The 13,833-nt window shown below is 44.9% G+C and overlaps 1 protein-coding gene across 2 annotated transcripts in view; it reads right to left on the bottom strand.

Moving 5' to 3' along the window:
• The window catches only part of SAE1 (SUMO1 activating enzyme subunit 1), an 88,263-nt gene that overhangs the window by 28,552 nt on the left and 45,878 nt on the right, over positions 1-13,833 (bottom strand). For both annotated transcript variants that reach the window (XM_087870939.1, XM_045772138.2), the window contains exon 6: positions 11,244-11,349. In XM_087870939.1, coding sequence (XP_087727065.1) covers positions 11,244-11,349 — 106 coding nt within the window. The remainder of the gene's footprint in view (positions 1-11,243; positions 11,350-13,833) is intronic.

The following is a 13,833-nucleotide window of genomic DNA, read 5'->3' as shown; positions in this document are numbered from 1 at the left end:
TGATCACCCAATCAAGCTGAGGCCTGGAGACAAAGACAATTACAAGTCATAAAAACAGGGAGGTAAGTAAGGAGTGTGGTGGGGGAAGGGAGAATCGAAGGAGGAGGCATCAAAGAAACAAAAGTTTTCTAGAGTCTACAACAGTAAAAAATATTACAAAGCGCCCATCATCAAGACACCTTGCAGAAGAATCCACTCAGAGAGGATGAAAAATGAGGTATAAAATACTAGAAAGTTCTTGGGGTGCCTGGCTGGCTCATTTAAGACCATGTGACTCGTGATCTCAGGGTTGTAGGTTCTAGCCCCAGTTGGGTGTAGGGGTTACTAGAAAAAACAAAACAAAACTTAAAAAAAGAGAGTTCTAGAAGAAAACACAAGAAATGGCAGTTTTCTCTGAGGTATCTGTATATTTTACCCCTTTGTCTCACTTTTACAATTTAAAAAAGGAGAAAACATAACTACTTTGAAGGCTTTTGTATATATGATCGTTGTGAGTAGAAAGTCCTCAAAATCTTATCCATTTCTATTTCTACAGAGGCCATGAAGTGAAGGGACTTGCTTAAGGTCAAGAAAGATATAGTACAGCCGGGACCTAAACTACTTCTTTCCAGATCCAACTCTGGACACTTCAAGGCATAGGTGACTGAGAAGATTCTACTGGCAGGAGAAAGGAGATATGAACCCCAAATTTGTCTGGCTAGATTTACAAACCAAGAACAATTAGTCACGCAAAAAAAAGCCTAATCCCCCCCCAATGAAGGGCCCTGACCTCACAAGCTCCTAGCAGAGACAGGAGATGCTGGTTGTTAACAAGTCCTTGCTCCCTCGACACGGGGGGTGAAAGGAATGGAAATACGTCTCCATCCTTTCGATGCTTACGGCACAGTCCTGCAGCTAAGTCTGGGGCTTACAGGTACTTCCAGTCTTGTGGCACAGGGGGGAAAAGGACTCAGGCAAATTAGCACCATCTAGGCAGCTTTACATGAGCCTAAAATAAACTAATGAAGCCACAGGTTAAGAATTAGCAAAATTCTGGGGTGCGTGGGTGGCTCAGTTGGTTAAGCATCTGACCTCGGCTCAGGTCACGATCCCAGCGTGCTGGGATTGAGCCCTGCATCGGACTCCCTGCTCAGTGGGGAGTCTGCTTCTCCCTGTGCCTCTGCCCGCCCTCCACTCATACTCTCTCTCTCTCAAAAAAAAAAAAAAAAAAAAAAGAATGAGCAAAACTATCCAAACGTGGGACAGGTGGCCTCAGAAATCAATTAACCCACACTGACCTAGCCCCTGTTCTGCATCAGGCCTCTGTTGGACAGTCAAGAGACAAGGGAGCCCACAAGACAGCCCTCAAGTCAGCTCTGTTGTCTGGGGGGTGGCATGGGGATTACAGAGGAAGGAAACCCAACTCAGATAAGGGGGGGGCTAGGTTCCTGGAGGCAGCACTGGAGCTGCGCAATGAGGGTTAAGTGGGAAGGGCTCAAGCAGGATATTCCAGGCAGAAGAAATGGAAATGTGTATAGATATGAGGGGGGGTGACACTATGGGGCGACAGCAAGTAGTTCAGTACGAGTGTAGGGTTCAAGGATGGCAGAAGGGAATGGAAAGGGGAAAAAAGGTCAACAGGTCCTAGGTCTAGAAGACCAAGCCACAAAGTTTAAATTGTATCCTGATGGCAAAAGAGAGTCATTGAAGGGTTTCAGTTTGTAGATAGATCAGTCTGGTGACTGAAAATGCATTAGAAGGAGGATCTCTGAAGGCAGAGGCTGGTAAAGGCACCATGGCCCTGATGAAGGCTGCAGGGGAGAGGCAGTCCTATGGGAGAACTCGTGGTCATCTGAACAGGAGGGAGGGAGATCAGGAGGTCTCCAGCTGAACTCGGGTCCCAGAGAGCACCACACAGAGTTCTGAGCTGGGGCTCTAGGTGAAAGGAGCTGCCAGTCAAGCACTTGAACTTCATGAATGCTCCGAAGAAGAGAAAATGGCAAATAGGTTGGAACAAAGCTAACAGCTTAACTTGAAGCACTGGTTGCCAACAGATTCATTCTGGTTCTGGGTATACACTGACAGCATATTAGGACACCTCATCCTTAATCCACCCTACAACCAACAATGAGGCTCAGCAGCAGGAGCGATTTACTTACAAGAGGCTACCACCCCATCTATGCCCTTTGCCTTCCCAGTACCTGCTTCCAAGCCACCATTTCTATTTTTATTATGTTCCTGCCTGACTCCAGATAGAAGGTGAGTGTGACTTGTTTACATGCAAATACACCCCCTACAGTCTGCCTACTACTGCTTGACAGAGAAAATTCTTTTTTGCAAAGGCCCAGAGTGGAGGCCATGGAGACCTGCTCATCATCTCCTACCTGACTCAAGGCTTTGCTGTTCTGGTGATGTGCGCTATTTCTCCCACAGCAAGGGTCTCTAGGCACCCTTGGAAATCTAGGGAACCTATATGGCTCTTTTCCAGAAGAACTGTACATACAGAATACTACATTCAGACCTCCCACCATCTGGAGATGATGAGGATGTGCTGTTAAAATACGCCATTCTATGGACCCCACACAGATGATCAATAAGCCCTTTGCAAGTATTATTCATCAGCTACTAAATACCAGCATTTTTCCAGGTGCTGAGAATCGGTTTGTTTGGAGATTGTTTTTGTTTCTGTTATCTTTAACTTTTTCCTTTAAGGTTTTATTTATTTGAGAGAGAGAGAGAGCGAGCATGAGTGGAGGTAGGGGCAAAGGGAGAGAAGGAGAGGGACAGGATGGGAGAGGGAAGAGAGGGAAGGAGAAGCAGACTCCCTGCTGAGCAGGGAGCCCAACTTAGGGCTTCATAACAGGACCCAGAGATGACCTGAGCCAAAGTCAGACGCTTGACCAACTGAGCCACCAGGCGCCCTTATTTTTAACTTACGAAATAATTTTAGACCTACAGAAAAACAGTACACAGAATTCCTGTATAACTTCATCTAGATTTCCCCAATGTTAACATCCTACCACATTTATCATTATTTCTCTATGTTTACACACACTCATTTTTTCCTGAATGATCCACCATTTGCCCCTAAATACTTCAGAGTGTATTTCCTAAAAACAAGAATATTCTCTTATATAACCACAAAACAATTACGCAAACATGAAATTCACGATGAGTATATCTAATCTACAGACCTTTTTCAAATTTCATCAACTGTCTCACTAATGTCCTTGAGAGCAAAAGAAATGAAAAATCTTCCCCCAGTCTCGGATCCAATCCAGAATTCTCCATTCCACTTAGTTATCATGTCTCTTTATTCTCCTTTAATCTGGAACAAGAGTTCCTCAGTTCTTTGCGACAGTTTGAAGAGTACAAGGCATTTACTTCACAGAATATTCTTCTATTCGGGTTGGTCTGATGTTTCCTCATAATCAGACTCACATTACCCACTTTGGACAGGAAATCCAGAGCAGTGGTGTGTCCCTCTCAGTGCATCCTCTCAGGATGCGTGAGCTCTTTTTGTCCCATTCCTGGAGTATCAACTTTGATCTCTTGTTTGAGGTACAATCTGCCAGGGTTCTCTGAAGTCTCTCTCTGTAATTAGTTAAAAAGCATCTTGGGAAGAGACTATTTCAGAGCAAACCTTCCCGTTAGTTTTAGCATCCATCAAGGATTCTTTTTTTCCCAATTTTTTAAAAAGGTTTATTTATTATCTTAGAGAGTGGGTGAGCACGAGCAGGGGGGAGGGGCAGAGGGAGAAGCAGGCTCCCCACCGAGCAGAGACACCCCCCCACATGGGACTCGATCCCAGGACCCCAGGATCATGACCTGAGCCGAAGGCAGACGCTTAACCGACTGAGCCACCCAGTCGTCCACCAAGGACTGAAACTATTTTTACTGCTATGGTGATGGTCATATACAGATTTTTTACATCTTCATCACTCCTACTTTATTTTTTTTTTTTTAAAGATTTTATTTATTTATTTGACAGAGAGACACTGCCAGCAAGAGAGGAAACACAAGCAGGGGGAGTGGGAGAGGAAGAAGCGGGCTCATAGTGGAGGAGCCTGACGTGGGGCTCGATCCTGTAACGCCGGGATCACGCCCTGAGCGGAAGGCAGACGCTTAACCGCTGTGCCACCCAGGCGCCCCCCCCCGCTTTATTCTTCTGCTGAAACAAAACAAAACAAAACAAAAAAACAAAACAAAACTTTCCCCTCTCTGCCATTCATTTATCTATCAGTATAGACTCATGGGCTCTTTTTTTATTCTATGCATTACAATCTATTATTTACTTTATCCTCCAATTGTCCCAGATTTCACCAGGAGGAGCCCCTTCAAGTTGGCACCTATGTCCTTTCGACATGACTCATCATTCTTTGGGCACATCCTTACTTTCTGGCATAGCAGGATGTTCCAAGCTCACCCTGTGATGTTCCTACCCAAGCCCCAGAATCAGCCTTTTCTCCAAGACAGCCTGGTTCTTAGGAGATTACCAAGCAGGATCTGGCATGAGGTGCACTCATGGCTTGCTACCAGACTGTCCTTGCTTCTAAGCCCTCTGTTTCAGAACTAGCAAATACACATGCATAAATGTGAAGACACACACATACACACATCTATTTCTGTATCTACACACAAAAACCATGAGTTCATCCGGGGACTCCAATTCCCATCTCATCTCACAGAGTTCCTTCTAGCCTTTCCCACCTTCCATACTTATAAGAACTCCCTTTTCTGGCAATTAAAAAAAAAAAAAATCTGATTCTCATTATCCACAATATATTTACCTATTTGCTCAATTCTAGAACAAACAGTAACTAGTTTCAGAATTGCTAACCCATACACCACTGTGAAAAACAAACCTACTAATTACAGTTCAGTATTTGTTTATAGTTCTTTCTTTAGTCTGAGGGTATATATTCAAAAGCTACATGGGTTAGTTCCTTTTTTCTGCCTCAGTGTAGTAATGGCCTCATTTGAAATAAATACTTAATATGCTGTAAGGTAAGAACACAAGCGAACTCAAAGCTGTGACACAGGACATGGGTACCCTCTCCCCCGGGCAGTTTCCCTCTAATTGGCTGAGCCTTCAGAAGCTGGGGAGCTTTACGAACATACGGAGATGCCACGCTCCCCTAGTTATTTTGATCCAGTAAATCTGAGCTAGAACCAGGGAATCTGTATTTTTCAAATGTTCCCTGAGAGATTCTGATCTCTTATCAGTTGGGGAATGAATGGCTGTTAAGAATAGAAGCCTAGGGGCGCCTGGCCGGCTCAGTCGGAAGAACATGCGACTCTTGATCTCAGGGTCGTGCGTTCAAGCCCCACATTGGGTTTAGAGATCACTGAAAAATAAAATCTTAAAAAAAGAAAAGAAAAGAGAAAAGAATAAAAGGCTAAAAAGCAGGGCCCTGATGATCTCCTCTCCAGCCAGCTCCCAGAGAGCTCCAGCCTCGCTGGGCCATGGTCTTGGCACGGCTGGCCCTGTGCAGGGACCGCTCCTCTACCTGTCATGGTCTCACCTGTCTTCAGTCCCTAGCAAACCCCTCTTCTTTAAAAGCCAGCTCAGATCTATCATCCTCTGTGAAGACTTCTCGGCTCCCCAAAGACGGCTAGACGCCCCGGTTCCCTGAGCTCCACGGTAGTTTATTATGAAGTAATTCACACAAGCTGAAAAACAGAACAGCACAACACAACAGCCTGTCCAGAGCCCTGTTACAGCTCTCCTCACAAGGAGAATTATTTGTGTTTCTCTTTTCCACTGGCCAGGAGCTGATGAGGATTCCCAGGCACAGGATCTGGCCTATAGCAGGTGCTCAAACAATGTTTGCTTAAGATTATTTTCAGCTTTAATTCTGTGGCTCAAAAACAGCCTAAGTACTTTTCCACGACTCATCAGAACAGAGACCAAAAAAGTTCAAATTGCCAAGGATTCTCTGCTAAGTAATTCTCATCTTGTGATGAAGCCCATTTCTTCCTGCTCTGGGCTAAACCTGCATGTTATTGTTCATGCTGGTAAGTGAATGCTGTTTCCATACTAGACCTGATATTTTTAGCACTCCTGTTATGATAAACTCACAGTAACCTCAAAAAGAACAAATCAAAGTCAACTTTTTGCCACAGGAAACCAGCTCACGCTTAATGTTTTGCAACATGCCATGGGAGAATAATAAAAAGATGAGACCTTTTGCTCACAGATGGTGAGGCCAACTCTCAAGATAGTGGAAAAATGCAGCAGGAAGCATGCAGTCTGGCCACTATCTTATTAAGTAAACTGGAAAAACACTCGACACCCAAACAAGGCAAACACACGCACACACACACCACAGGGCAGCTGCTTCACCAGAGGCTGAATTGTGAATGGGGCAGTAAGAAACACCTACATGTGAGGGGCAGGCCAGCGCGATGCTGGAATCGAGTCTGTTGGGTGCCTAGAGAAACAGGCAGGCAAGAAGATCCTGCAGGGACACCAGTGGGCAGGCTGGTCTCCCTCTAGAGTGGAGCAAATGACCAGACGAGCAAAAGCCAGTCACTCAGGCAAAAAATACTTATGGAGCACCTACTATGTGCTCCATTGGGCCATAGTGAAACAAAGTCAGGTTCCCTATGAAGTCTTCTCAGGCAGGCATCATAGCCAAGCAAGCACTGTGTCCTTACTAGGAACTTCCTAAGGTATCATTAAGTGTGTAAGTCACCTTCCTAGAAAGGCTATTGGGAACAAATTCCAAGGACCAGGAAAAACCAAAAACAACTTACATGCCTTTCAAGATGAAACTGGTCACAAACAATGGTACACCGAAAGGAATATATCACGCAGCCAACGAGACAGATAAGGTCACTCTATACATGCTCCAAGACCCTTCCATATCACATAAGGCCATCCAGTGAAAAGAAGCAAGCCATTTTAATAGTTTGGTTTACATATACACATGCATGATTATGACTGCTGATCATTTTCCAAGAAGATAGACAAGAAAGTCTTTTTTTTTTTTTTTGTAAGATTTATTTACTTAGAGACAGTGAGCAAGGATAGGGTGTGAAGAGGCAGAGAGAAAATCCCAAGCAGACTCTACACTCAGCACAGAGCCTGACGCAGGGCTTGATCTCGTGACCTTTAGATCATGACCTGAGCCGAAATCAAGAGTTGGATGCTTAGGATCCTGGGTGGCTCAGTCGGCTGATCGTCTGTCTGCCTTCAGCTCAGGTCATGATCCCAGAGTCCTGGGATCGAGCCCCTTGTGGGGCTTGCTGCTTAGCGGGGAGTCCGCTTCTCCCCTCTCCCTCTGCCCTTCCCCACTACTCTTACGCACACGTGCTTGCTCTCTCAAATAAATAAATCTTTAAAAAAAAAAAAGAAGAAGAAGAAGAAGAGTCAGATGCTTAACTGACTGAGCCACCCAGGTGCCCCGGCAAGGAATTTTTTTTTTTTTTTAAAGATTTTATTTATCTGGCAGAAAGTGAGCGAGCACAAGTAAGGGGAGCAGCAGGCAGAGGGAGAGGGAGAAGCAGGCTCCCCGCTGAGCAGGGAGCCAGATGCGGGGGCTCGATCCCAGGACCCTGGGATCATGACCTGAGCCGAAGGCAGACGCTTAATGACTGAGCCACCCAGGCGCACCCCCCACCCCCGCAAGGAATTCTAAACTGTAGTTTCCCCTACAAATAGAAATGTGGAAAATGGGAAGGGTATAATGAAGAAAATTTATTTTACACCATTGTGAATTCTTTGAAAATTGCTTACTGTGATACTTCTACAACAGAAATAAAACTCTTAAGTGTCTCTTGGGGGAGGAGGAAGACTATCTGGGTCAGAATTCAGATAATCTTTGTATCTGAACCCGGGTTTTCTGCACTGCGGAGGTGATTCTATTTCTCTATCATCCAGAGCTCCTGACTTGAAATTTAACAGAATCACTTGGTTTAGAAGTGCATATTACAGATGTGAGGAGCACCGTCCACGGATCAAACAGACCTCATGGTCTAAATCTGGTTCTGTCTGTAAAACCAAGCATATGCCCAAGCAAGTCACAGCCATGCTCGACCTGGTCTCCTTAAAGAAAATGGGACAGCAACTGTATTTCAAAGGTTGTCACGATAATATAAGAGAGTATGTCAGATGCTTAGCACAGTGCCAGGTAAAGCAGCAAGCAGTGTTCAGTACACAATAACCATTCTTACACGCCACATGAAAACCACGGTAGTGCCTGAAAAGTCGACCACTCAACCTGGATATTCCCCAACGCCATCCCACACCCTGAAGTCAGATGTTACCACTGTTTGATTTTATTTTATTTTTAAAAATTTTTTATTGGGGCGCCTGGGTGGCACAGCGGTTAAGCGCCCGCCTTCGGCTCAGGGCGTGATCCCGGCGTTATGGGATCGAGCCCCACATCAGGCTCCTCCGCTATGAGCCTGCTTCTTATTCTCCCACTCCCCCTGCTTGTGTTCCCTCTCTCGCTGGCTGTCTCTATCTCTGTCGAATAAATAAATAAAATCTTTAAAAAAAAAAATTTTTTTTATTATATTATGTTAGTCACCATACAGTACATCCCTTTACATTTTTGATGTAAAGTTCGATGCTTCATTAGTTGCGTATAACACCCAGTGCATCATGCAATACGTGCCCTCCTTACTACCCATCACCAGCCTATTCCATTCCCCCATCCCCCTCCCCTCTGAAGCCCTCAGTTTGTTTCTCAGAGTCCATAGTCTCTCATGCTTCATCTCCCCTTCTGATTACCCCCCCTTTCTTTATCCCTTTCTTCTCCTACCGATCTTCCTAATTCTTATGTTCCATAGATGAGAGAAACCATATAATTGTCTTTCTCTGCTTGACTTATTTCACTTAGCATTATCTCCTCCAGCGCCGTCCATGTTGCAACAAATGTTGAGAAATCGTTCTTTTTGATAGCTGAGTAATATTTTGATTTTATAATAATAAAAGTAAGGCCATTTTAGAATTGTATCAATTTCAGGTGTGCAAATGTTGACTTAAAAAACAAACCAACCCTCCTCCTCCTATGTGATTGGAGTATGTTCTGAAGAGAGTCAAAGGAAAATATTAAATAGTCTAGAAGCTGTGCCCCCAGCACTCATCTTTCACATTCACCACCTCAGTACCGCTCTTAGAGCTGAGGGAAGACAGTGTTAGCCCCTAGCCCCCTCAGCCCCACGTTAAGAACCTGGATCTGAATTGAAGCTCACGCATCAAAGGTTAGGACTGCTGCTGCTAAGGGGGAGCTGCGATCTGAGTTCAGCTCTGTCAGTCTCCAAAGCCCATGCTTTTTCCAGGACACGAGACTGCTCAGTCTCTTTCTGGACTGTACTTTTACGCCACGGTTAGCAATCAAAACAGGCTGGGCAAAAAGAATGGTTAAAAATAAAATCAAACTTTAGGACTAAGTGCAGGATATTCTGTTTGAATTAATGAATTAATTTTTTAAAAATCACAAAACCACCACCCCCAAAACAAAAAATAATTTCTAGAATTTTTTTTTTTTAAAGAAATACATTTAAAGTAACTAAATTTTCTGGTGTTAAGTCTTAAGTCAATAAAGTTCTTAATTATAAGTATAAAAGTAGAGGGGCGCCTGGGTGGCTCAGTCGATTAAGTGTCTGCCTTCGGCTCGGGTCATGATCCCAGGGTCATGGGATCGAGCCCCACATCGGGCTCCCTGCTCAGCGGGGAGTTTGCTTCTTCCTCTCCCTGTGCCACTCCCTTTACTTGTGCGCTTGCTCTCTCTCAAATAAAAAAATAGAATCTTTTTTTAAAAAAAGGATACAAATATAAAAGTAGAGAAATACAAGCCACCCAGGCGGCCCAGTCTGTGTCTTTTAAAACACCGATAAATGGGGGAACAGCAGCTACTCCACAGGAGTATAGTGAGGATTCCATAAGCCAACAGCTTAGGATGTTGGATGGAGCTAGGCTGTGTCTCCGGGGGTCTCACACAGCATTAGGCTTCAAAGACCTGAGTAGTTCAGGGCCCTACCTTCTTTGTCGTGGCCAGTCTGTATTCTCTTAGGTAAAACACTGAGCCTCTCTGGGTCTCTGTTCCCTCACCTCAAGAAACCAAACTGGGGAGAATTCCCAGCCTGTCTACCTCACAAGGGTGCTGTGTTGATGAGCTGGGAGGAGAAAATACTCTAGAAACTGGGAAGGGTTAGATCAGATGTCTTGCCCTTGGCACTACTGACATTGTGACATTTTGGGCCAGATAACTCTTTGTCACAAGGGGCTGTCCTGTGCCATGGATATTTAGCAACATGCCTGACCTCTCACCACCCTACCTGCCCCCAGCCTGAACAACCAAAAATGTGTTGACACTGCTAATGCCCCTGGCAAGCAAAAGTGCCCTCAGTTGAGAATCACCAGATTTTGGTAAACTCGAATACCAGTTGACTCCTTGTATAAGCAGCAATAAGAACCACTCAGGTTATACCCTCCAAGCCTTTTGCAGATTAATGGCTACTGTTTACGGAGGGCTCTCGATGTGCCAGGCACTGAGTGATTAGCTTCTCCCACTGGCCCAGGCCCCGTGCTCAGGCTGGACTAGAGACGGCACTGCCTTACTGCCCTGTCCCCGCCCAGAGAAAGAGGTATTTTCTGAGTCCTAGCAGACTCACGTGCCTAAGACTCATTCCCACCTAACCCACTGGACGACTTCCCCACCTCCCCACACTGGATGATTTCCATACAAATGGATATTAAGTGCTCTAAACTAGATTCTCCCAACTCTTCCCAACCCCAACTTGGCTAACACCACTAATTATTAGGAGGAAAGCTTCATTCCTAGCTAATTAGCCTCATCTGATTTTCAGTTTATTAAGGAAGTTTTCCGTAGTTTTACATATTTCCCTCTGAAACAATATACGTAGTGCCTGGGGAGGGAGGAATCATGGGGAGCTATCACGCACAGCCACCACCTGACCTGACTTGGGGCAGGGGCTGTTCCTGGAGTCTGCACAGACCCAGCCCTGAAGAAGGGAAGGCTGAAGACTATTCAAATGCAACCAAAAGTGCTTTGCAAATTTGACAAATGAAAGCGACATCTCTACCTCAGTCTCTCCGAGAACGGGTGAGTGTTATCCAGAACTCATCGAGGGGCCGCATCGCCATCCGTCTGGATGAGTGGCCACTGAGAACCAGCTCGTGAGGAACTCAACTAGGGGCAAACATCAAGAAACCCCTTGGACCCTGCAGCCACAGCTGCAGAAATCAAAGCGCAAAGCGCTCACTGGGAAGCTGGGCTCTGAGGCCTCACCTTGAAGGAGGAAGTAATCCGAAGTTGTGCGCTTCAGAGCTGCCTTCGCTTTATCACTGCTCCAGTCCACTTCCAGCGCTTCCTTAACAGAGCAAAAGACCACCTTCTGTTGAGAAAAAGGCAAAACTGCTTAGGGAGAAAAATGTTGGCTTTCGACCGCAAGGCAGTAGCTCCTCACCATCTAGGAGAAATGTCATTACTTAAGGTTTACTGTTCATTAAAAGCAGCCAAGGACCACCCAAATCCAATAAATGTTTATTGAGCACTTAGTGTGTGCTCCTCTGGGCGCTGGGGACACAGCGATGAGTGACATGTACTCCCTGCACTGGAAGGAGTCAGCAAAGCTAAAGACCCAGTTCCACTCTGGCTTTAACCCTGGCTGTGTTCACACCGCAGAAATTCTTACACGAGTGAGCAAGACTGTGTGTCTGAATATATTCAATAAAACATTCTTTGTCACAGCCAACAAAAAAATTAAACATGTCTCATTAGACGAATGGTTTGAGGATAACACCAGCAATAAACAACAGCAAGAAACATAAGCAAGGGTTATTGAACAAAAGCTCCAGGCTGTGGGGCTGGAGATGGCATTTGCAAAGGCCTATAGCAGCAGGAAGCATGGCCGTAAGCTATTAAAGCTCAATGAAATTATCTTGCAAAATGCCATCACATATCTATATTTTAAGATATAAACAATTAAATATGAGTAAGAAAGTGATTTTCCTTTTCCTTTCCTGAATCGTCCAGTCCAGAAGCCATTCCCTGGGACTGAGGAAGGGCAGGGAAGAGTGTGTGTGGAGGGGCTGGGTGGCCTGCTACAGGGGACAGCGCAGAGCCAGGTAAGAAGTGTGGCATGGTGGGGGAAGGCACCAGGAGACTGACTCCAACCAAGGACTTCTGCAACAAGTGAATATACAGAGAACCTAGGTTTCTCACAGTCAGAAAAGAGAATTAGAATTGTGGAAAGGGGAAAAAAACTAGAATAAAGCCTGTGGTGGGTTATTAGTGTGAACTCATTTTCAGTATATACAGACAGACAAGGAAGTCAATGCAGATGCAAGCATGTGTGTATGTGGCATACAAATACAGAAGAGCTACGTCCGCGGACAAAGCATCAAAGCAATGATGCCCTGGGAGCAGTGAGCACACCTAACCCCCAGATCTTGGTTTCTAACCCCCACTGAGAGAAACATTTCTCTCTGGAGAAACGGTTGATCTCAAAGCTAGGGCAGGGAGAGTATGCACCTTACTGTGCCTGAAACAAGGAAGTGTGCAAAGAATGGTGGGGACGTGTCAAGAGGAAACAGGAGCCAACATGAAGGAGCTCCCACTGGTCAAGCTGGAACACTTTGCAGAAAAAAATAAATAGTAACAGATTATAACACTTTAACTAGAGTCCTTTAGTCATAGATCTAAAACCAACTAGTTGATACAGTTTGATAAATAATGAGGTATTTACATATTTTCAAAATACCTCTCCAAAAATTATTGGAGGGGAATTACAGGGGGAAAAAGGGAATTATTTTCAAAGGAGAAATCTGGCAGACATAATTCTACTCAAACGATCAAAATTAACATTGCCAGTAAAGTAGCATATGGAAAACAGCACCAGACCACAGCACAGGATGAGGAGCGCCCCCGGTGTGATATTTTTGCCAAAGGTGTGAAGCTGGAATCTAATCATGAGACATCAGACAAACCCAGACTAAGGAACAATTTACAAAATAACTGCTTTGTAATCGTCAAAAACATCATGAAAATCTAGATGCATGCATGATCCTGAACTGAATCCTTCTGTCATTAAGGACATGATTGGAACAACTGACAAAATCCGAATAGGGTCTGAGGATTAGATGGTAGTGATGTGTCTATCCATCTGAATTTTGATTTTGAAGTTCAGTTTGCGATTACAGAAAATGCCTCGTTTGAGAAAATACAGACTAAAATATTTGGGAGTGATGGATGGAGCATCATTTGGACACCTTATTCTCAAATGGTTCAGGAAAAAAAGTGCTTCTCAGTACTAGCTATTTTTACAAAGTTTAAGATGGTTATGTGTGGGGACGCCTGGGTGGCTCAGTCGGTTAAGCGCCTGCCTTCAGCTCAAGTCATGATGATTCCAGAATCCTGGGGTAGAGCCCCGTGTCAGGCTCCCGGCTCAGCGGGGAGTCTGCTTGGGATTCTCTCTCTCCCTCTGCCCCTTCCCCCACTTGGGCGCACACGCTCTCGCACTCTAATAAATAAATTAAAACTTACAAAAAAAAAAAAGTTGGGGGCATCTGGGTGGCCCAGTAAGTTAAGTGTCTGCCTTCAGCTTGGGTCATGATCCTTGAGTCCCAGGATCGATCCCCATGTAGGGTTCCCTGCTCAGTGGGGAGTCTGCTTCTTCCTCTCCCTCTGCTCCTCCCCGCACTCATGCTCCTGCTCTCTGTGCCTCTCTCTCAAAGTAAATAAAATCTTTATTAAAAAAAAAAAAGATGGTATGTGAGTATGTATAAATAACTTCAAACTTCCCAAGGTATGGGTCTCTTTTTCTCCTTTCTTCTCTCACCACATATACACACCATACACCCACTCTACTCCCCCAACA

Source organism: Ursus americanus, chromosome 21, assembly GCF_024610735.1.
Source record: "Ursus americanus isolate L20-20 chromosome 21, mUrsAme1.1.p, whole genome shotgun sequence".
Taxonomy (NCBI): domain Eukaryota; kingdom Metazoa; phylum Chordata; class Mammalia; order Carnivora; family Ursidae; genus Ursus; species Ursus americanus.
The sequence above is the reverse complement of the archived record's forward strand: the minus strand, read 5'-3'. Positions and strand labels throughout refer to the sequence as shown.